General features: G+C 44.1%; 1 protein-coding gene across 5 annotated transcripts in view; it reads left to right on the forward strand.

The window, feature by feature from the left end:
- CUL1 (cullin 1) overlaps positions 1-19383 on the forward strand; it is a 102605-nt gene extending 83222 nt beyond the window's left edge. For all 5 annotated transcript variants that reach the window (XM_055392319.1, XM_031012860.3, XM_031012862.2 and 2 more), the window contains exons 10-22: positions 2077-2184; positions 2265-2371; positions 4846-4894; positions 5284-5415; positions 6850-6967; positions 8043-8119; positions 8603-8734; positions 11014-11106; positions 16126-16173; positions 16252-16334; positions 16887-16992; positions 17589-17702; positions 18848-19383. In XM_055392319.1, coding sequence (XP_055248294.1) covers positions 2077-2184; positions 2265-2371; positions 4846-4894; positions 5284-5415; positions 6850-6967; positions 8043-8119; positions 8603-8734; positions 11014-11106; positions 16126-16173; positions 16252-16334; positions 16887-16992; positions 17589-17702; positions 18848-18928 — 1248 coding nt within the window. In that variant the 3' untranslated portion in view covers positions 18929-19383. The remainder of the gene's footprint in view (positions 1-2076; positions 2185-2264; positions 2372-4845; positions 4895-5283; positions 5416-6849; positions 6968-8042; positions 8120-8602; positions 8735-11013; positions 11107-16125; positions 16174-16251; positions 16335-16886; positions 16993-17588; positions 17703-18847) is intronic.
- Positions 19384-24287: the final 4904 nt, after the last annotated feature.

Below are 24287 nucleotides of genomic sequence, written 5' to 3' on the forward strand. Positions count from 1 at the left end.
GCGTGAGTAAGTCGAGGCTGGCGTTTTCGGGAATGAGGGTGAAGGCGTGTGGCAGGGAAGCCGTGCAGGCCGAGTGGTCAGGCTGCCAGGTGGGCAAGGCCTTGTAAGTGTGGATCTGTAGCCTCTCTGCTGCTAAGGGTGAAGTCATTCTTGCAAATAAAATAAGTATTAATATTTATATACATAACATACTATATATAAATCCTGTGAGGGGTCTTCCAAAAAAATAGCAAGTTTTGGAAGCAAATTGAGTCCTTAAATTGGCAGTTGTGACACGCAGTTCTTTGTAGGGCCGTTAACTTGTTGAGAGATCCTGCATGTTACCGTATTCAAAAACTACCCAATAACGTTTCTAGCATTTTCCAGTGTTTGAATCCTCGCTGTAGGCTGGAGCACTTTGTAAATACTGTAACAGAAGGAAGGCAGAGAGAAGAATATGTGAATGTTCTGGAATAATTTGACACGAAATCTGAAAGTGATCTAAAATCTGAATTGGCAGAAGCAATATCTATTTCAGTGACAAAACCACAATTAGGTCAAGCAGAAAATATTTTCATTGTTTAAAAGAAGCAAGCTTATATGAAGTAAGATATGGCCCAACTTGGAGGTGCTTTTGGTTCACTCTGAAGATTAAGACCATCCAGGCAAAGTGGAAGAAGTTTCCCTACGTCTGGGATAGCCATGAAACAAAGAGCAAGGCTATCTGGTAGTGCAGTTCACGCTCTGTGTGTTTTAACATTTTTAAGATGGTAATTTTAAAATATTAAATATCTGCAATACTGCCTTTCAATATTAAGTGATTTTTATTTGGCAATTATTTTGCATTAAGTTCCCTTTTAATGTTTTCTCTTATCAAATGTTTATGTCAGGTGGAGACCATATTTATATCTTACTGAACTTAGCACAATATCTTCATAATATTAATAAACCTTGCATTTATTATATAGAGCTTTTTTTAACAGGAAACTTCTGACACTCTTAAGTGTAACCCTGTTTCAGAAAAATCATTCATCCTTACTGTTACTCATTGTTATTTAAAAACAAGTAAATCAAATGTTATAAAAAATGCAGAATAGGTAGAATTGGGAATGCTGATTTCTGGCACCTGAGCCCTGCAGATTAATGTATCGTGATGTGGAAACATGGGCGTGCCGCGGCGCCTGGATTTGTGCTTGGCTGGGGGTGACCCGGAGCTCGCTCCCAGCCGGGCTCCCTCGCAGCCCGGAGCCAAGCCTGTGCCTGCCGCCATTTCCTGGCAGTGTGCTTAGCTGTGGCAGTTTCTACATCTGTAGAATGGGGATGAAAACAGCACCTGCTTCCCAGTGTGGGCTTTCGCGGTCTCATGAAGGGTGGTGGTGGCGTGCACTGCATGCCTAGCAGCAGCGCTGTTTTTCTCATTAGCACTTAGCTCCGTCTCCTTTGCCTTCCATTGTCGCCGCCTTCCTTTGGCCACAGGAGCCTCTGCGGCCAGCCTTCCCGTTGCATTTCCATGTTGTTCCTTGTTCCGAGGAGGCCCCTTTGCTGCCCTGCGCCGCGCTCTGCCCCTCTTCCTGTCCTGCGATGAGGCCCTGGCCCCCAGCAGCGCCACGCGGATCCGCGCCTCTGGTTTGCAGTGGGTGGGGGCCGTAGTCAGACTCCCGCCCTGAGCCCCGCTTTCCCTCGCGTTGCCTGCCCAGCCGGGCTGATGACCGACCTCGGCGGCTAAACGCCTTCTCCTGCTGAAACAGAGTCCAGAGTTCCACTGTTTAACAAGGAGGAATTGGCAAAGCAGAACTGTCACTTGGAAAATGCTGTTTTCATGATCTCTTTGAGTTTTCACTGTTTTTAATGCAAGCTCGGAATCAATATTTAGTTTTGAGTGTGGAGAATAGATTGTTTTTTCTTTTATATATATAAACAAAATGTCCTATGTTTCAATGATGGTACCAAAAGTATTTCTTGATCTTATCTCTTAACTTTGAAAAGGTATCAATAGCTTTTAGAATATTTTGTATGCTAGTACATGCATTGTATACCTTAATACACAATTTAATCCCCAATAACCAACTTTTGTTTCTATTTCTGCCCCCATTTAAGGACCCCAAAATGTATGTACAGACAGTGCTTGATGTTCATAAAAAATACAATGCCCTGGTAATGTCTGCATTCAACAACGACGCTGGCTTTGTGGCTGCTCTTGATAAGGTAGGTGTGTGAGGGTTGTGACTTGCCTGTAGTGTATATGGATGGGGCGTTTGTCTCTAACTATATTCCGTGTAACGCAGGCTTGTGGTCGCTTCATAAACAACAACGCGGTTACCAAGATGGCCCAATCATCCAGTAAATCCCCTGAGTTGCTGGCTCGATACTGTGACTCCTTGTTGAAGAAAAGGTATTAAATGACCCTATGTTTTCTTAGTATGCCTGTTTAAAATCTCAGCTTTTATATGAGGAATTAAAACCTACATTACATTTTACATACATTAAATTGGAATTTTTGTACCTTATGAGAAAATGCTTAAACATAATCGTCTTTCCCGTTGAAAATCTGCATTCCCTCCCACTGGCTGTTTTTCAAACAGAAATGTCTCAATGTATTGTGGGACTTTGGTTATTCTCCATCCAAGCACTAACCAGGCCCCACCCTGTTCGCTTCTGAGATCAGACAAGATCGGGCACGTCCAGTTCAGAGTGGTATGGCCGTAGATTACCTTTGTTATTCTGTGTAGTTTTAAATTTATTTTTGTTAGATGAGTTTTTGTTGCTGTTTCATATTCTTTACTTTTGAGTCTTATTTCTCAATTGATATGTTTTCTAATCAATTTATGTGTATTAAGATCTGGAAGCAATATAATATATAGCTTTCTCCTCTGCGTGTGTTTTTTGAAGTTCTCATTGAGTTTTTTGTTTGTGTGTTGTGGTTTTTCTCAGCTTCTCTTTCACTTTAAGTTTCCTTCAGTTTAGAAATGCTCTATTTCAGAAATCACAACAATAAGTTTTAAAGATTTTAATGAAGGAAGCTCATCTCCTTCTGGCTTTCTGTTGTAATAGTTTTCCACACACCAAAATTATACTGGTTTTGATATTAATAAATTATATTTTAAACAGCTCTTGAAGGCTAGCATAACCCCGATACAAAAAAGACCGAGAAATACCCACATACCAGAATGAAAAGACTACAAACAAGTGTCACTTGAGAATAGAGTTGTAGAAATCTTAAGTAAAATATTAACAAGCCAGATTTCCCAGTGAACTAAATAATAATTCTTCAAAACATAGTATAGCTTTCTAGGAACCTAAGGATAACCCAGCAGTACCAAGTCTGATGTAATTTACTACATTAACAGAGAACCATGTACCAACTATGTGACCTTTTTGGTAAATGATGGGAAAACATTTGATGAAGGTCAATAGCTTTCTCTTAATGCAGTTCACCCAAGGCCAGTGAGAAACTCTGAGTGTTTGATTTTTTTTTCCTGTTTATTGCAGTAAACAGGAGTATTTATTCCTGGTTTAATGTGTAATTTAACAATTGTGATCAGATCCTCTCCAGAAATGAGAGGGGACTTTAAATTGGAAGGCCTCTGATGACTTGGTTTCATTTTAGGGGGCTGCGTATTATGACTATGGAGATACTCCACTGGGTCTTCATTCAGTTTGTTTGACAGAACACTTAGCGTCCTTTTTTTTTGAGACTTAGTCTTACTCTGTTGCCCATGCTGGAGTGCAGTGGCACAATCTCAGCTCACTGCAACCTCTGCCTCCTGAGTTGAAGCGATTCTCATGCCTTAGCCTCCTGAGCAGCTGGGACTACAGGCGTGCCACCACACCCGGCTAATTTTTTTTTTTTTTTTTTTTAGTAGAGACAGGGTTTCACCATGTTGGCCAGGCTCGTCTCGAACTCCTGACCTCAAGTGATCCACCCGCCTCAGCCTCCCAAAGTGCTGGGATTACAGGTGTGAGCCACCACACCTGGCCTTAGTGTCCTTTCTATCCTTTGTCTTTTCATAAATGTCCCTCGTCAAGTCTACTGATACTAGTTAAGGCCACTGATGCAGACAGAATGGCAGAGACATTTCCACAGCACCTCTTTAATGAGCGTGTGTTGGGCGAGTGGAGTCAGGGAGGCACTAAGTTAAACTGCTCCAAGGGAAGAGGAACACCCCTGACCCAAGAGTGCCAAGAATAGGGTTGGGTTTTCTGAACCAACTGTTCTAAAGTTGGAGACACCTCTTCAGAGATTTCTGTGGTGGCTGATTCATTTTATATGAATTAGGGGGTCTTGTTTATAAAGCAGTCTTGTAGAAAAGACCTGTACAAAAATTCATCCACCTTTAATTCACCTTTGAATTATTGTTTGTTCATAGAATGAATCAGTTGTTAAAGGACAATCATCTCTTGTACATACAACTACAGAGGGCAGCAGTTTAGTAGGAATTGAAACCCCTTCATCATCTTTAATGACTGGGCCATGAAAGGGAATCTATGTGCCTTTTTATTTCTCCAAAGTTAAATTACAGCAGACTAGAAAGCAATTGGTGAAGCGAATTTCCTTTACTGAAGTTTAAGTGGATTATCTTAAAGGCAAACTTCTTCAGAATGTTTTTGGAAATGTTTTATAAATATCTCCTGTTGGTTTTCACCTTGGATGTTCTAAGTGACTACTTCATAATGTGTTCTTCAGTGTTGAGGTTACAGTATGAGATTGCCAATTTGCTGTAGGTAAGGAAAGTCAACCTTCCCTCTTCCTCTGCACTAATCTGATGAGAATTGATCTTTTGAATGCTTGAAGCTGCATTCTGGCTAAGTGGTGCTTGTTTAAACGTACTGATGTTTTAAAACATGGTATCTTTTTAAAATTTTCAGTTCCAAGAACCCAGAGGAGGCAGAACTAGAAGACACACTCAATCAAGTGGTAAGTGCTTCATGAGCATACCCATTTCCAGTAGCTGTGTATTTCACAAGCTGTTTGTAATGTTATTTATAGAGGGCCTCTGAAATGTGAAAAGTAATAATCATTGATTTTATTTTGAATCTCTGGTTTTACTTCCTAAATTGAGTTACTACTTTTAGCATTCATACTTTTCTCATTAATACTCAGTCAGTCCAACTCACTGAATTAAGGGATTCACAAAACTTTCAAGACTCTGGAGTGGAGATTTTGCCATCATAAACGTTGGCGTACAGACCTGCCCAAAGCCAAAGGCACATCTTGGCTCCTGGCTTGTGGCCGGTGACAGTCGGCTCTGCACTGTCGGCTTGTGTGTGTGCTGGTTAAGTGTGTTGTCTCGGTGGCTTTGCCAGATGGTTGTCTTCAAGTACATAGAAGACAAAGACGTATTTCAGAAGTTCTATGCGAAGATGCTCGCCAAGAGGCTCGTCCACCAGAACAGTGCAAGTGACGATGCCGAAGCCAGCATGATCTCCAAGTTAAAGGTGAGTTTCATCTTTTCCTGAAAAATCCCAGCTTCTGAGTCATTATTAAAACAGCTCTATGGCCGAGCGCGGTGGCTCACGCCTGTAATCCCAGCACTTTGGGAGGCCGAGGCGGGCAGATCATGAGGTCAGGAGATCGAGACCATCCTGGCTAATACGGAGAAACCCCATCTCTGCTAAAAATACAAAACGTTAGCCGGGCATAGTGGTGGGCATCTGTAGTCCCAGCTACTTGGGAGGCTGAGGCAGGAGAATGGCATGAACCCGGGAGGCAGAGGTTGCGGTGAGCCGAGATCGCGCCACTGCACTCCAGCCTGGGCAACAGAGCGAGACTCTGTCTCAGAAAAAAATAAAAAAGCTCTTAGTCTCTCCAGGTTATGAGGCAGGCAGAGGAGTTTGTGCAGTGGTTTGTACAAGAAGCTCCGCCACTGCTCTTCTGAAAGTCTCCCACAACTATCACTCTACTCTCGTTGGGCCCCGGTGCCTTCCCAACCCCTTCCCCACCCCACTGTGGGGCTTCCATCCTACCCAGGCCTGGCTGGGCTCAGCTCACCATCTGTGGGGCCTCTCCTGCCTCCCACACCTTTAGCCTTGCAGTACATTCACACTTTCACACTGTGCTGGCCTGGAGCTGAGTGGAGGTTTTGTTTGCTGTGGGCTTGGTTACTTTGCTGTCACGCAGCTCTTCCTCTGCCACCTCCTTTGCGTGCCTGTGTGTCGGCACTGTCGAGTGCTCTTATCTGACTTGGAGCATATTTTACTTTGACCCGAAATTATGCAGGTATCTTTGTCAGCGTGGGCTGCCATGACAGAATACCATAGACCAGGTAGCTTAAACAACAGAAATAGTTTCTCACAATTCTGGAGGCTGCAAGTCCGAGATCAGGGTGCCAGCTGATTCGGTTCCTGGTGCGGGCCCTCTTCCTGCTTTGTAGGCAGCCACCTTCTTGCAGTGCCTCACGTGTCAGAGAGAGTGCAGAGCTCTTGTGCATCTCTTACAAGCACACCAATCCCATTGTGAGGCCCCATGCTCAAGACCGCATACCTCCACACAGCATCACATTGGAGATTTGGGCTTCAACATAGGGATTTTGGGGGCACACAGTTCAGCTTCTGGTAAGAGATAGAGACAGATTATTTCATCATTGTATTCTACCAGTGTCAGGACACCTTGCTCTTAGATGCTCACGAACTGTGTATGAATTGTGTGTGTGAACACTTCACTGTGCAACATAGAGTTGTGGGGTTTTTTGACAGTGTATTAATATTAATCCATGCATATTTGTACTGTAAAATATAGCAAAATGTTACTAGCTTTGCTAGTAGTTCAATATAATTAAGTATATATTGTATACTCTGATTTCTCTGAGATTCCCTTGTATACCTTTATATTTTTGTACAAATTAATAAGACAGTCATCTGGGTTCTTCTCAGCAAGCTTGTGGGTTCGAGTACACATCTAAACTTCAGCGCATGTTTCAAGACATTGGCGTGAGCAAAGATCTGAACGAGCAATTCAAAAAGCACTTGACAAACTCAGAACCCCTAGACTGTGAGTATCCGTGTGTCTCTATGTTGTGTTTACAGGCAGAGTTCTCTGTAGCAAATGAAGAAATGACAAAATATTAGGTGAAGATGGGAGGGGCTTTGTCAGAAATTCAAGAACTAAGAAGCGGGAGATTCCTCCCAAATACCCAGCCCTCCTCCCCTGACTCCCGTGTGACATTAGGAGATGACAACCCTTGAAGTGGTGTCAGCTCTACTGGGGCAAGGTCACCACCTGTTGGGATCTGGGGAGGGACTCACAGGCGTGGTTTTGTCTTGTAAACCTTAGCTTGGATCCATTCTAGCATTCATTTTAATGTTCACTTGGCCTGCATAGGTAACAGTCAAGCTAAAGACCTGTGGCTTCAGACTGGGATTAGGGGTCAGTACAGGCAGGTGCAGGTGATTCAGTTCTCCAGGAGAGGCAGCTGGGCTGGTATTTTAGGGCCTTGCATAGTAGTAGGATGGCAGATTTATGCTTACATCATCTTTTGATCATCTTTGTCTTTTTAAATGAAAAATGGAGAATTTTATTTTTCCCAAATCAGAATGACAATTCTATTGTAAAACTGGACAGTTTTGCCAGTGGGCTTTTTAACTATCTGTGAAGATGAAATTACTGTTATAATTCATAGACCATGTGTGTCGTTTCCCAGTAATAAGTGAAACGTACACTCTAATGAAGTTAGCGGTTTTCTCCTGCTTGTGAGTTTGCATGAGTCTGGGGCTGTCATGATGCCGGGCCTGGCAAGCACAGGCGTGGCTTGGGTGGACTGAGTGATTCAGGACAGAAAAGGAAAGCAAGGGAAGCAGGGCAGGCGTGTGACAGCAGAATTCCGAGGTGGAAGCAAAATGAAGACTCTCACTCTTTGGAAGACAAGAGTATCTGGCTCTTGCACTTTTTGCTAATTTTAATTGAATAAAATGTTCAATTCTTAATTTTATATTCAAGCAGGATTTTTATTTAATGTGCTTTTTAATAAAGAGCAATCCACATTCATCTGAAATGACTGAATTTTTCAATTTATAAACTAATTAATGTATTCCAGAATGTTCACTCTCCCCTCTCTTCCGTCCCACAGTGGATTTCAGCATTCAAGTGCTGAGCTCCGGGTCCTGGCCCTTCCAGCAGTCTTGTACGTTTGCCTTGCCGTCAGAGGTAAGGATGGGTTTGTCTGCCGTCCCATTAGTGCTAAGTGGAGGGTGGGGCAGGGCAGCCTTCACTGTGGAAGGGGACAGGCCTGCAGATGGCCTTCCTGCTGGCTGGCTGCATCACGGTGAGCCGTGGGGGCAACACTCAGGGAAGAGCCCTGTGCAGTGGGGCAGGTCTGGATGTCTAAAGGTGGGCTGTCTGTCCCAGCTCTACAGACATGTTTCCTTATCTTGTAAAGCAGAACCTAATTAGTTGTGTAGTGAACACCTCGATGGACCTGCTGGTCTTGAAGTACAAACCTTTTTTAAGATTGCACCTTCCAGTGCTTAAAGTGCTTTACAAGAGAGGCAGACACCTGGCGTTTGTATTTTACTTTTATGTAAGCACTGACTTTGTACTGTAAGCTTGGAACAGTGTGCTTTACTTAGAAACGCTGCCTGTAGGATGTGGTGAGATCTGTATTCCATATAATGCTGTCCTTTTATCTAGTTGGAACGTAGTTATCAGCGATTCACAGCTTTCTACGCCAGCCGCCACAGTGGCCGAAAATTGACGTGGTTATATCAGTTGTCTAAAGGAGAATTGGTAACTAACTGCTTCAAAAACAGATATACTTTGCAGGTAAGATCACATTTTTATCTTAAAATTTTTCTATTCTAAATGAACATAAGGCAAATTATGGAAATCATTATCAGCTGACTCAGCAGCAGAATCTAGAATTCAGCTTCTGGTGAAATAGTGGCAGGTTTAAAGCATGGAGTTGTAAGAATCAGATGAACCAAATTCCAATTCTTTCTGGCTGGGGAGCAAGTTATTTAATGATTGTGAGCCTCAGTTTTCTCCTCCATTAATGGGAGTGTTAGTACTTATAGTTGGGAATTGATGTGAAAATTAAATAATGTATTTAGTAAGTGTTTGGCACCGCTCCTGCCTGACACACATCAGCTGTTCAGGTAGTGACTTCAAAAGCTGGAGTTGCATGCATTTCATTATATCAGCTCTCCACCTTACACAGAGCACTTTCACATTAATAACACTCAGTGCTGGCAACAATATTGAGTACAACCTAATTTATAACTATGTAACTAAGAATATTTCCATTTTGTAGAGGAGAAAACTGAGGCTTGGGTTAATTTAAGTGAATTTCTCTGAATCCTAGCTTATATGTAGCTGAGCCAAAATTTCAGTTAAAGTCTTTTCTCTTAAAGTCTAGGCTTGGCTGGTGTGGTGGCTCACGCTTGTAATCCTAACGCTTTGGGAGGCTGAGACCAGAGAATCACTTGAGGCTAGGAGTTTGAGACAAGCCTGGACAACATAGCAAGACCCCATCTCTAGATATGTTTTAAAGTAAAAAGAAAAAAAAGTCCAAGCTCTTTCTACTTCCACTTTTGTACTGAGTGGGCTTCACAAGTAATGGCATATTTTAGTCTCTGAGAAGGTTTCACCAGTGAGTTTCTAAGAAGAATTCCAAGTCTGTGTTTAAGTATTAAGAAACTCCAGAATGGGTTGTTCTGCAGACTCAAGCTGCTCATTAATTTAAACTTTTCGTAAATCTACTGTGACTTAAAATTGTTAAAATGCATAGTATTATGCTGGCTCCAGAGGTCTTTATCAGCTTGAATGTTTCTTACTATACAGTTGAAATTTTGTTTCATTTATCCCCAAATATACATAGAAGAATCCATGTGTTCCACTACAGTACCTGGAATTTCAGTGTCCAGTTTTTGACAGGGCGGAGGCTTTGCCTAGGGTGTGTCTGCCGTGTTAAGGCAGCCCAGAGCTGGCCCAATAGAAAACATTAGCAACACACTCGTTCCCTTGTATCTTTGTTCAAGGCCCTGGAAGCACTGTTGTCTGTGGGCTGCCCTGAAACAGGCATGTGGCATTTTTTGTTTCTCTTTCCATTGACCAAGGTCTTGCCGAGGCAAGCAGTGACTGACAGTCATGGGTCGTTACTTGTTGCTGTCGATTATGCAAGAAAAGAGGGAGAAGAGAAGGAAGGAGTCCTCGGGGTGTTCATTTGCTTGCACACACTCAGCAATCAGGAACCAACACGTGCTGCCTGTCTTTTAGAAGATACTTTAGGGCCGGGTGCAGTGGCTCAGCCTGTAATCCTAGCACTTTGGGAGGCCAAGGCAGGCAGATCACAAGGTCAGGAGTTCGAGACCAGCCTGGCCAGCATGGTGAAACCCCATCTCCACTAAAATACAAAAATTAGCTGGGTGTGGTGGCGCACGCCTATAGCCCCAGCTACTCTGGAGGCCAAGGCAGGAGAATCCCTTGAACCTGGGAGGCGGAGGTTGCAGTGAGCCGAGATTGTGCCACTGCACTCCAGCCTGGGTGACAGAGCAAGACTTTGTCTCAAAAAAAAAAATAGAAATTTAGTACACTTGCCATTTCATATTTTACTTACTTTTTTCATACTTTCATAGTAAAGTACTTAGGATTAGAAAACCAAATATAATTTGATATTTGTGTTGTTTTACATCAATAATGTGCCAAAAGATAATATTCCTTAGCTCATGTGCCAAAAACAGATTTGGAGATTGATGCTTAACATGTCCATATATACCAGGTGTGTGTATATGTGATTTTCTCTATAAATGCGTGGGGACGTATCTATAGTATATTTCCACATAGACAATACGTTTTTTAAAAAAAAACCCTCAAATTATTTTAATGTTTGTAAACATGGAAAATGAATGACTTTGGGAAAATGTTGCATTGTAGTGGCATTGCCACGTTTTATATTCCCTTTTAAATAGATCTGTGCTTTTTTTGTACTTGTTTAAAGAATTTGTTTCATAAATAAGTTCTTCAAACTTGGGCTGTATATTTTGGGAGGTGTTCCCATGCATGTAAATTTTCCTTCTTTTTCTTTTATGTGGGGGGCCGCAAAGGCATCGACATTCCAGATGGCTATCCTGCTTCAGTACAACACGGAAGATGCCTACACTGTGCAGCAGCTGACCGACAGCACTCAAATTAAAATGGTATTCTCATCTCAGGCTCGTTGTTCTATCAGCTTGCCGTTTCCTTGTTCTCGTGGATATTGTTAGGAAAGATAAGGAAGAGGATATGGGCATCTTTAATTTGAAATAGATGTTTGCCTCATGAATATGAATATGGCCTTATTCCAGGATTTTAATACGCACTACAAAAAGCTTCATGTTAAAACTCATTGTTGAGCCAGGCATGGTGGCACATGCCTGTAGTCCCAGCTTCTTGGGAGGCTGGGGCGGGAGGATCACTTGAGCCTGGGAGGTCGAGGCTGCAGTGAGCTATGATCGTGCCACTCTACTCCAGCGTGGGTGACAGAGACCCTGTCTCTTAAAAATAAAACTCGGTGTAACACGCACACATACTCCTCATCCGTGCTTTTCTCTCATTCATTTAACCAGTTAGGCTTTTCTTACTAAGCTTAAATTTCCACTTTAGTATTATTTTTCCTGCTAGCCATATTTTTTATTGAGATATATTTCAGATAATAAAATTTGACATAACATAAAAGTCATTTTAAAGTGTACAAAGTGGTTTTTAGTATATTCACAAGCTTATAGAACTACCACCATTATCCAATTCCAGAGTGTTTTATCACCCCATAAAGAAACCTGCACCCATTAGCAGTAACTGCCCGCTAGCTCCCAGCCCCTGACAACCATTAATTTGCTATCAATTTGCCTACAATTTGCCTACTCCAGACATTTCATATAAATGGAATCATATAACACATGACTTTCTGTGCCTGCCTTCTTTCCCTCAGTGTATACTGTTTGCAAGGTTTGCCCATGTTCTAGCATGTGTTGGTACTTCATTTCTTTTTGTGGTCGAATAATCCAATGTATAGATGGACCACATTTTATTTGTTCATCAGTTGATGTACATTTAAGTTGTTTCCAATTATGAACAATGCTGCTGTGAATACATGTTTTCAATTTTCTTGGGTATATACCTAGGTATAGAATTGCTGAGTCATGTAATAGCTGAATTTTTTGAGGCACTGCCAGACTGTTCCATAGTGGCTGTGCCATTTCATATTCTCACCAACAGTGTATGAAACTTTCAGTTTCTCCATATCGTCACCAACATCTGTTATTTTCGTTTTTAAAAAAAATTACAGCCATCGCAGTGGATGTGAAGTAGTATCTTACAGTTTTTGACTTGCATTTCTCTAACAACTAATGATGTGTAGAAACTTTTTTGTGTTTATTGCCATTTGTATATCTTCTTTGGAGAAATGTTTGATCAAATTCTTTGCCCATTTTTCAGTTGGGTTATTTGTCTTTGTTGTTGAGTTGTAAGAATTCTTTTCATATTCTGTATACTAGATCCTTATCAAATATGTAATTTACAAATGTTTTTTCCCATTCTGTGGGTTGTCTTCTGACTTTCTTTTATACACACATTTTTAATTTTGATGAAGCCTATTTTATCTATTTTTTCTTTATGTTGTTTGTGGTTTTGGTGTCATTTTTAAGGAATCATTGCCTAGTCTGAGGCCAAGGACTATTCTCTCCATATTGTTTGGTGCTGGCAAACTTGTCAAAAGTCAGTTGGCCATAGGTATATATGGGTTTATTTCTGGATTCTCAATTCTTTTCCAGTGATCTGTATATCTTTACTATGCCAGTATCACACTGTCTGGATTACTGTTGTTTTGCAGTAAATCTTGAAATCGAGACCCCTAACTTTGTTTTATTTTCCCCCAAGATTATATTGGCTATTCTGGATCCCTTATGTTACCTTATGAATTTCAAGATCAGCTTGTCCATTTCTACAAAAAGTGCAGTTGAGATTTTGATAAGGATTGCGCTGGATCTATAGATTGCTTTGGGGAGTATTGCCATCTCAGCAGTGTTTTCAGTCTCCCACTCCATGAACATGGGATGTCTTTTCATCTATTTAGGTTGTCTTTTCTTTCAACTGTGTCTCATGGTTTTCAGTGTATGCATCTTCTACTACTTTCAACTTATTCCTAGTTTATTCTTTTTGATGCTATTATAAATGGAATTGGTTTTTAGTTTTTTAATTGAGACGGAGTCTTGCTCTGTCTCCTAGGCTGGAGTGCAGTGGTGCAATCTTGGCTCACTGCAACCTCCGCCTCCTGGGTTCCCGCAATTCTCCCACCTCAGCCTCCCAAGTAGCTGGGATTACAGGTGTGCGCCACCATGCCTGGCTAATTTTTTGTATTTTTAGTACAGATAGGGTTTCACCATGTTGGCCAGGCTGGTCTTGAACTCCTGACCTCAAGTGATCTGCCTGCCTCGGCCTCCCAAAATGCTGGGATTATAGGCGTGAGCCACCGTGCCTGGCAGAGTTGTTTTCTTAATTTCACTTTTTTCTGTTTTTTTGAGACAGGGTCTCTTGCTCAGGCTGGAGTGCAATGGTGCAGTCATAGCTCACTGCGGTATCAAATGATCCTCTCTCCTCAGCCTCCTGAGTAGCTGGCACTACAGGTGCTTGCCACCATGCTCAGCTAATTTTTGTATTTTTTGTAGAGATGATGTTTCACTGTGTTGCCCAGATTGGTCTTGAACTCCTGGGCTCAAGTGACACTTTCACCTTGGCCTCCCAAAGTGCTGGGATTACACAGGCATGAGCCACCATGCCAGCCTGTTCCACTTTCTGATTGCCCGTTGCTAATGTATAGAAGTACAACTAAGTACCCCAGGGTGCGGTGGCTCACGTCTGTAATCCCAGCACTTTGGGAGCCCGAGGCGGGCGGATCACGAGGTCAGGAGATCGAGACCATCCTGGCTAACACGGTGAAACCCAGTCTGTACTGAAAATACAAAAACAAAATTAGCCGGGCGTGGTGGCAGGTGCCTGTAGTCCCAGCTACTCGGGAGGCTGAGGCGAGAGAATGGTGTGAACCCGGGAGGCACAGCTTGCAGTGAGCCCTGATTGCGCCACTGCACTCCAGCCTGGGTGACAGAGCAAGACTCTGTCTCAAAAAAAAAAAAAAAAAAGGTACAACTAATTATTGTATTTTGATTGTGTTTCCTATAACATTGCTAAATGTTTATTAGCTCTAATTTATTAGCTCAAATAGTTTTTGGGGGGATTCTTTAGAGTTTTTTGATATACTGTCATACATATCATCTATAAATACAGGCAGTTTTGCTTCTTCCTTTTCTTATTTGGCTGCCTTTTATTTCTTTTTTGTTTGTCTTTGTTTTTGCCTGATTCTTCTGGCTAGAATTTGTGGTACACTGTTGAATGGATGTGGTAAGAACAAGCATCCTTGTCTTGTTACTGTCCTTATTGGGAAAGCTTCCAGTCTTTTATTGTTTAACTGTGATGTTAAAGAGTGATGGTGTTAGCTGTGAGTTTTTACTAGATGTCCTTTATCAGACTAAAGAGGTTCCCTTTTATTCTTAGTTTATTGAATTTTGTATCATGCAAGAGTGTTGTATTTTGTCAAAATGCTTTTTCTACTCTGTCAAAATAACTGCTTTTTTGTCTGTTAATATGGTGTATTGCACTGATGTTGAACTACCCTGGTGTTCTTAGGGTGAGTCCCACTTGGTCATGGTATATAATCCTTTTTCTATGTTGTTGGGTTTAGCTTGCCGGTATTTTCTCGAGTTTTGCATTTATATTCATAAGGGATATTGCTCCATTGTTTTCTCAAGATGTTCGTTTGGTTTTCGTGTCTGGCTAATCCTGGCCTTATGGACTGAGTTAGGAAAGTCATTTTGAATGACTATTTTGTAGTCATTCTTCGAATTACTCCTAAATATATCTTCAGATTCTAATAACAAAATGAGTTTGTGCCTTTGTAGGTTGGAGGCCTGGTTGCCCCCTAGACTGTGGGGAGGGCTGTGCAGATGGGTCCCCGAGGACAGGGCTGACAGGTATGACTGTCAGGTCTTTGCTTGGCTGCTTCTGATCAGGATTTTAGGCCAGTCTCCTGAGTGGTTCTCAGTGTTAGAACTCCCTCAGGGGGCTGCCGCTGCTCTCTCCTTTCTGCCCACAGTAGATGCTGTCCAATCAGACCTGGCTCAGGAAGTGGGCACCCCCGCACCCTGCTCTAGATGCAGCGGGCAGTATTCGAATGGCTGCTGGCAGTTCTGGGTCAGTTACTAGACTAGAGAGAGGCCTCTCGCTTTGACAGCTTTCACCACGTATCCTCAAACCAGAATGGGTACCCATTATGACGACAGGACTCCACTGCCCGTGGGTTGTAAGAGTCCGTGTGACTCTGTGAGTGCCCTCAGGCTGGTCCCTTGGATTTCATGGGATCATAAAGCTGTGAGGCTGAAGGAGGGCTGGGAAGCGTTGACCACACCCACCATTCACAGATGAGAGGCCACACAACGTGCTTGAGTGCATCAAAGGCAAGTTGACAAGGTCGCCTGCCACTGAGCCCCACCGTTCTCATGAGCAGGACATTATTTTCAGTCTTGCTGGGCAGCTCTTTAATATTTCTTTTGTGATGATCAGTGTCCAAGATGAGCTGTCAGGCACTTAGGAAGTGAAGAGTTCCTGAAGATTTCATTGTGCATGGTTTCCAATACGGGTTCAACATCCCTAATCCAAAAATCCAGATTCCAGAATGCTCCACAATCCAAACATTTTTGAGCACCAACATGATGCTCAAAAAAAAAAAAATGCTCATGGCGCAGTTGAAATTTCGGATTTTCCAATCAGGGCTGCTGAATCCGTAAATCCAGTGCAGTGTTCCGAAATCCAAATACTTCTAGTCCCAGGCATTTCAGATAAGGGTTACTCAGCCTGATTTAAGTATAACAGAATTGTTCATTTCTATTATTGTGTGGTCAAGGGCAGAAAGGGGTTGATTTCACTTCTAGAAGTCAGGGTGGAAGGAAGCAGTAAATTTAGTGAACTTCTAAGAAGTACCAACTTTTTTTTCCTTCCAGCATATTCTTCTTTTTGGGTGATTTTTTTTTTTTTTTTAATGGAAAATGGACTGTGAGGTTGCCTGTGGTGGTTATTGCAAAGAAAAATGCATTTTCCCTTTAACTTCCTCTTTTTCTCTTTAATTGCAGGACATTTTGGCGCAAGTTTTACAGATTTTATTAAAGTCGAAGCTATTGGTAGGTTTGCGCCCTTTTTATCTTACGCTAGAAGAATCCTTTTCCTGAGATTGTAGAGTAACAATTGTTTTCTTACAGGTCTTGGAAGATGAAAATGCAAATGTTGATGAGGTGGAATTGAAGCCAGATACCTTAATAAAATTATATCTTGGTTATAAAAAGTAAGAAAAATCTAATAAGTAGATGGCCCTTGACCATAGACACGTCCCCCGGGAGCCCTAGCGTGGATCTCAGTATTGTTACAAACCAAGGGAGACCGGGGACTCAGTGTGAAGCGACAGGCACTAGGCTGGGAGTGTGAGGTAGGCCTTTGATTCCATTCAGCGAGCCTGATGTTTCTCCAATTCTGAGCTTCTGGGTTTTTTATTATTTTGGCAAATAAGTCTCCTTAAATGGCTCACCAAGAAAGTTTGGACCTTTATGTCCAAGTGGCTTGATTTTATCTCACTTGACAAAATTTGGGAGAGCAGATTAGGGACCTGGATTTTCTGTAATGTGGATGTCCCTGTTAATGGCCGAGTAGGAAACTAGGCTATGATCGGACTCTACCCAGTGCTGGGTAGAGGACATTTTCACGGAGAGCTCATGGAAATCAACATTCTCCTCTCTGTCTAGGGAAGCAGGGCACTTCTTAAAGGTTGAAAAATAGAAAGCAGCCTTCATTGCCTACCTTTTAATATAATAGTGATCGGTTTCCTCATTTTTCTTGATAGTAAGAAATTAAGGGTTAACATCAATGTGCCAATGAAAACCGAACAGAAGCAGGAACAAGAAACCACACACAAAAATATTGAGGAAGACCGCAAACTACTGATCCAGGTGACTTATCTGTATGCCTGTGCCGGGTGTGCTGTCCCTCACGCAGGGATGGCTCGCAAGGATGGGCCGTGGGGGGTAGGCGGGGGTGACGAAGGAGTGATTGCCAGATGAATGGGTCTGTGATGGCAGAAGGTGGCAAGGCCGAGAGCCAGGGCCTTGTTATCTGAATTAGTCCTTTATGTCACCAGGCAAAACAGGGCAGTCCTCTTGCTCTAAATGTTGGAAAGCAAACATTGTGGCAGGTTCGGCTGAAATGAGGGGGAAGGAGAGTTCTTCAGTGGGGAGGATGGGCAGCTTCCGTGGCCTTGAAGATTTAATTTTGTCTCCTTTTTTTAATGCTTTATGGTTGAGTTAAATTATTGAGGTAAAATGGCTCAAAAGACCCAAACATTGTAATGTTTGCCACGTTAGAGTTGAAACATAGGCAGGTAGAATTGGTTCCCTCTCCCGTCTCACCTGCAGGATGTTTGTTGCCTGTTAGGAAATTGTGATCCTGTGCATAGGCGTCGGCAGCCTCTGTGCAGCTTGTCCTTAACTATCAATACAACGTTGTTACAGCTCTAAGTGCACTTCTTTTTCCTTATCTTGTTGCATAGGCGGCCATCGTGAGAATCATGAAGATGAGGAAGGTTCTGAAACACCAGCAGTTACTTGGCGAGGTCCTCACTCAGCTGTCCTCCAGGTTCAAACCTCGAGTCCCTGTGATCAAGGTACCGGACTTACATAGCAGTCACATTCCTTTCTTAATTTAGAAGATAAAAGATGTAGCAAAAAGTGGATTGATTGCTGTAGCATGAAGAAGGAGGGAGCTGGCTTCTTTGTATGTAGTAGATTTCTATAAAAGAAAGTCGGCTTCAGTTTAACTCTGTTAAAACACACATACAAAGAAGTGCACAGACGGTGAAGCACCAGCTTGATGACTTTCACAGTCAATACACTGTGTGATCAGCACCCAGGTAAGAATTGAAACATGCCCCGCATCCCGGAAGCCCACCCACCCCAGCCAGCACCTGTGTCCCATAGAAAATCACTGTCATGTCTTCTGACACCATAAAACAGTTTTGCCTGCTTTTGCGTGATACATAAACAGATTCTAGAGCACACACTCCCGTGCCTGGTAAGAATTTCCTCAGCAGTATCTTCGGGAGGTTCATCGCATTGCAGTATCGAGAAGCACTGGGTCGTTTTTGTTGCTCTTATGGGTGTTCTGTTATGGGAACACACCTTCCTTTATGTAGCCTACTGATAATTGACATTTTGCTTATTTCTGATTGGGTTTGTTTAAAATGGCAACTAAGCAGGACTTTCCTTTTCCTAAACCACTTGGGTAAGTCACAGCCAGTGGAGAGCCTCAGGGGTGGCATTGACAGGTGACTACCCCAACAGGCAGGAGGCCCAGTGTCCCTCCTGGGTTACATTTGGCACAGGTACCAGTTTGTTCATGGCTGTTCAGGGAGTTCCCCACAGTCCCCTGTTCCCTGTTCATGGCCTCTTCTTGTGAGACTGAGTCCTGCCGCAGAGGCAGGCAGACTTTGGTGGTAGAAAGGGAGACTGGCCCACGGGGCTGCCGAAGCACCTGACTCCAGTTCCTAGGGCGGGTGCAGGAGGGACTCACCCTCAGCAAGTGTCACCTCAGCAAGGAGTCACCCTCAGCAAGTGTCAGGGAGCTCCATGCAGGAAGGCTTAGCTGCCAGGAAGTAAAACTCTATGCTAACAGATCTGGGGCGGGGGACACTGCTCCCCACTGAGCTCCGAATCGGGAGATTTGTGGTGGGGGCAGCCTCTCTCTGTTCTGATGATAATTTGTGTTTTTCTTCTCTTTCACTACCTCTTCCTTTTTAAAAATAACACCCAGAAATGCATTGACATTCTAATTGAGAAAGAATATTTGGAGCGAGTGGATGGTGAAAAGGACACCTACAGTTACTTGGCTTAACCCTTCTGGAAGGGTCTGACTGTGTGACCCGCAGCAAATAGTTCATGTTGGAAAGAATGAAAACAACTCAAGTTCATAGCAGCCAGCCTGCCGCCATTGGACCTCCCTTTTTAAAACTGAGACCAAGACTCCCATCAGCTGGTCTCGGATTTACATCGGAACTGCTCAGGATTGATACATTTCAAGTCTGTAAATACGGACACCAACGCCATTTACCCTAATTTAAGAACAGCGGGGACTGACCCTCCATGCCGAGGGCTGCATGCTACCGCATCTACGTCAATACATGGGCTCCCCGATTCGCAGCTGTCGTCTTGGCAGCACTTGTCACGTTGGCAGCACTTTGAGAGCAAGTCTGAGTGGACCCACATGTAACCTGCTATGAAAACCATTTGTATAGTGTGTTTCATTTTTTAATGTGTGAAAATAAAGAAAATTAAAGGATTTCTGTACAAGTCGCATTTGGTTTTGTTTTAAGTTTTACTAATTTCTATATGTAAATAAAAGATATAATGATTGTGCAAATTTATATTCCTAGTGTCTTCCTGTAGTTTCAAAGGGCTGTATTCTTTGGATTGAAAAGTTTTTAAGATCTTAGAATTTTAAGCCCCTGTGTAATCCTTTTTTTAAAAAAAGAAATCATGCTTATTTTTGTGACTTCTGTGGTGACTTGAATGGACTGTGTCACTGTATTCAGTGAGAGTCGGTGGCCACACACATCCTCTTTGACACGTGTAAGGACTAAATGACTTACCCTGACAACCTACGTGTGAAATAGTATCCTCCTTTCTGCAGGTGGGGAAGCTGAGGCCAGATGAGGGAAGCTGCCTCTAGTGAGTAGAGGAGGTAGGACTGAAGGTGAGTGGCCGGGCTCCAGGATCCCTGGTCGTCACCAGCCTCTGCTGCCTGAGTCTGAGTCGGCATGGAGAGCATGGGCCCGGGACACGGCAGAGCCTGCTCATCCACGCTTCTGTTCCGGTCGTAGGCACGGGACACGTCAGAGCCTGCTCATCCACGCTTCTGTTCCGGCCGTGGGCATGGGACACGGCAGAGCCTGCTCGTCCACACTTCTGTTCCGGTCCTGGGCATGGGACACGGCAGAGCCTGCTCGTCCATGCTTCTGTTCCAGCCGTGGGCATGGGACATGGCACAGCCTGCTCGTCCACGCTCCTCCGATTGTGGGCTCGGGACACAGCACAGCCTGCTTGTCCACGCTTCTGTTCCAGTCGCAGCAGGTGGTTATGAGGAGCTGACAGATCAAAACGTCAGCTTTGACTGGTGAAGCTTCCTGGACTCACCCTCGCACCAGCACTACGTCAGGGAGCCAAGGTTCTCTTGCTTTTCAGGCACCTGCTGGAAAATTGGACCATGTTCTTGACTGTTAGAAGAGTTATTCCACTTTGGGAGGCTGAGGTGGGCGGATCACCTGAGGTTGGAAGTTCGAGACCAGCCTGACCAACATGGAGAAACCCTGTCTCTACTAAAAACACAAAATTAGCCAGGCATGGTGGCACGTGCCTGTAATCCCAGCTACTTGGGAGGCTGAGGCAGGAGAATCGCTTGAACCCGGGAGGCGGAGGTGGTGGTGAGCCAGGATCGTGCCATTGCACTCCAGCCTGGGCAACAAGAGCGAAACTCCGTCTAGAAAAAAAAAAAAAGTTACTCCTCCCTGAGAATGGAATGTTTCCCCAGTGTGTCCCCAGGAGAGGAGGTCCTGGGCCATGGGGATGCACACCCGACCCTCTCCTCCTGGCACGGATGTAACCACATCGTGGGAGCCCTGGGAGCAGTCCCCCCAGGAACCCTACATGTCGCCTGCCTGCGCCGCAGTGTAGCTTCTTCCTTCTGTCTCCTTTGCCGTGTCACTCACTCCCCAGCCACGGTCAGGGATGCTGCTTTGCTCCCAGTAACTTTGTTTTCCTCATAGAAGCTTCAGGTACCTCACAGGTTTTGCAAGTGATAAATCTTGAACATCCTTAGCACACCATACCTGTGCCCAAGTGCAAGTTAGCCAGGTGGAGGGAAGGCATAGCTAACAAAATAAGTACAAGTTCCTGGGGTTTCTCAGGAAACTCGGACACCTGACGGGTTAGTTTAAAAGGATAAGGGCCAGGCGCGATGGCTCACGCCTGTAATCCCAGCAATCTGGGAGGCTGAGGCGGGTGGATCACAATGTCAGGTGTTCAAGACCAGCCTTGCCAACATGGTGAAACCCCGTCTCTACTAAAAATACAAAAAATTAACCGGGCATGGTGGTGCGTACCTGTAATCCTAGCCGCTTGGGAGGCTGAGGCAGGAGAATCACTTGAACCCCGGAGGCAGAGGTTGCAGTGAGCTGACATCGCGCCATTGCACTCCAGCCTGGGTGACAGGGCGAGACTCTGTCTCAAAAACAAACAAACCGGGGGGCTAGGCACAAGATAGCTCACGGCTGTAAGCCCAGCACTTGGAGAGAGCTCAGCCTTGTGCAACATAGGGAGCCTCCGTCTCTGCAAAAATTAGCCGGGCTTGGTGGCGCACATTTGCGGTCCTAATCACTCATGAGGCTGAGGCAGGAGGATCGCTTGAGGCCAGGAGGTTGAGGCTGCAGAGAGCTAAGACCACTGCACTCCAGCCTGGGCAACAAAGCAACCCTGTCACAAAAAAGTTACACAGGTTAAAAAGTAAAATGGTAATAAACCCAGCACTTAATGGTTCTCACACTTTTTTTTAGTATATCCCCTTTTTCAGACAATCTAGTGAAGAGTCCCAGTATAGAAGCCAGGCAGGAGACAGCTGGTGTTCCGAACTCCACCCTGCCCTGTGGCGCCGGACTGGGAGTAAAGCTCACCTCCTGCTTTTCCTCAAACCAGTCCATTTTTCTGCCTGTGAGAAAAGCATGCTGCAAAGGAACACCACAGACCTGCCTTAAGAGCTTGTGTATTTCAGTCCTGCGAATGATAGGAAATATTGTCATGAGTTTGCTGGTCTCCAGTTCCTCCGGGATCAAGCAGGCACTTGGGTAAGTACCTTGGTCCCATGGAAATTCCTCATGGTAAGCAAAGGTGAGCTGAGTGATGGACGAGTCGGGAGTTCGCCCTACACCTTCAGATTCCTGGCCTTTACCTGCTCCCCTTCGCACTGGGTAAGTGAAGTGTACCGTCTTGACTGGTGTGAAAGAAAAGGCAATTCAAGACCTATGTTTAGGTCCAAATGTCCCTTATGTGTATAGGTTGACTGCATTTCTCTTGGTAAGACATGGAAAGGGAGACATTCCCTGAGGCATTTCTTTTTCAGGACAACTTAGTAAGTCGCTTAGAGGCAGAGTCCCAGAATTCTGGAAACCCCGGGTGTTCAGTCCCTATATGTGGGCAGCATGGTTAGAACCCAGGAGGAAGGTCACATTCTTCCCAGTTCTCAAGCCCTATTCTCCTTGGACAAAATACTTGTATGTGCACAATTGGCTTTTTGTTACTAGCTGTAATTGTGAAAATTGTGGCCAGGCGCGTTGGCTCACGCCTGTAATCCCAGCACTTTGGGAGGCTGGGTGGCGGATCACTTGAGGTCAGGAGTTAAAGACCAGCCTGGCCAACATGGTGAAACCTCATCTCTACTAAAAATACAAAAATTAGCCAGTTGTGGTAGCACACGCCTGTAGTCCCAGCCACTTGGGAGGCTGAGGCAGGCGGATCGCTTGAACCTGGGAGGCAGAGGTTGCAGTGAGCTGAGATCGTGCCACTGCACTCCAGCCTGGGCGACAGAGCAAGACTCCGTGTCAAAAAAAAAAAAAAAGATAGTTTACAAAGAACCACCAGGCGCAGTATCACTGAACTAATGCAGCCCCAGAGTGCTCACATTGTCACTCTTGCTTTTACCCTTTTTTGAAGTATAGGGGAGCCTGTCTGTAGAACACCAAACATCTGGGGCTATTTGCTGCCAAATCCTGGTGGGGGTCTACACAGTGTGGTTGTTACCACTGAGACCAAGGCTTATTATCTTGGAATCATGGCCAAAGAGGTTGGAAACAGTATCACAGCAACAAAGGTTTAATCTATTGACAACTTGAACTCATATTTTATAAAATCAATATTTTGCCCCCTGGGTTGTAGAAAAATTCATTGTGGTTTAATCAGAGCTGGGCTGTGCACTAAGACCAGATGCACAGGCTAAGTATGTATCGCTGTGGCCTAAGGGAACAAGGGAAGGGAGGACCTTGATCTCAGCGCCTGGGAGGGTAAGTCTCCTGGTTGGGCTCTGTTAAGCGTGGGGTATAGACTCGGGATGCTGGCCAGGCACGCCACATGACAGGAATCTGAAGGGTAAGAAAGTGGTTACAGGACCAACAGGTGCCTGTAATGTAATGTACGTATTTTTACTGACAGCATTTTAAGATGCTGCTCCTTGATGAATATTGGTACCTAATTTTCCTGTGAAGTTTAGCATGACCACCCCGAGTTGGAAAACATGCTTGCTGGCCTTCAGCTATTTGAACTGAATCCCCCTTCTAATGAAGACACCTTCTTGTTCGTAGGAATCAGTCACTTGGCTGCCCAGGTTCATTTTTTATACGATCATCATTCATCTGTCCAGTTCATGACCCTGTCCAGGGGCAACCCCAACAATGCCCTTGCCGTAACAGGTGAGTGTAGACCACTTCTAATGCCAGGTATCCATGTGTAGCCCCCACTGGAATTGTTTATTTATATCAAGGGATTGAGCGGATACGCAATTATTTCAACTAGTTCCATTAAGAATTATTTAACAGAATACTGTTTTCAAAATGTTTACATTTCGGATCCAGTCTTGATGAGCTATCTACAAGCTTAAATGTGTGGGTTTACATTTGATTTGACTTTTGGTGGAGTTACTGGACATCTTGGGCAGAAGTGGAAGTGAGGACCTGGCATGGATACAGTGAAGACTGGAGATGGGATGAACCAGACAATAATGAAAACCTAGCACAGCTTCTAGGTGCCTCTAACTTTACCCACAGAAGTTAGTCTGTGGGTGAGGTCCTGCTTATTGTATATGTCAAGCCTTATATTAAGTAGCTGATAAGCTTAAAAAAAAAAAAAAAAAAAAAAAAAAAACGCTGGGCAGAGCAGCTCACGCCTGTAATCCCAGCACTTTGGGAGGCCGAGGCAGGTGGATCACTTGAGGTCAGGAGTTCAAGACTGGCCTGGCCAACATGGCAAAACCCCATCTCTACTAAAAACACAAAAACTAGGGGTGGTAGCCCATGCCTATAATCCCAGCTACTCGGAAGGCTGAGGCAGGAGAATCGCTTGAACCCGAGAGGCGGAGGTTGCAGTGAGCCAAGATCACACCACTGTACTCCAGGCTGAGTAGTGACAGAGCAAGACCCTGTCTGTCTTTAAAA

Source organism: Gorilla gorilla, chromosome 6 (assembly GCF_029281585.2).
Source record: "Gorilla gorilla gorilla isolate KB3781 chromosome 6, NHGRI_mGorGor1-v2.1_pri, whole genome shotgun sequence".
In the NCBI taxonomy this organism is placed as follows: Eukaryota; Metazoa; Chordata; class Mammalia; order Primates; family Hominidae; genus Gorilla; species Gorilla gorilla.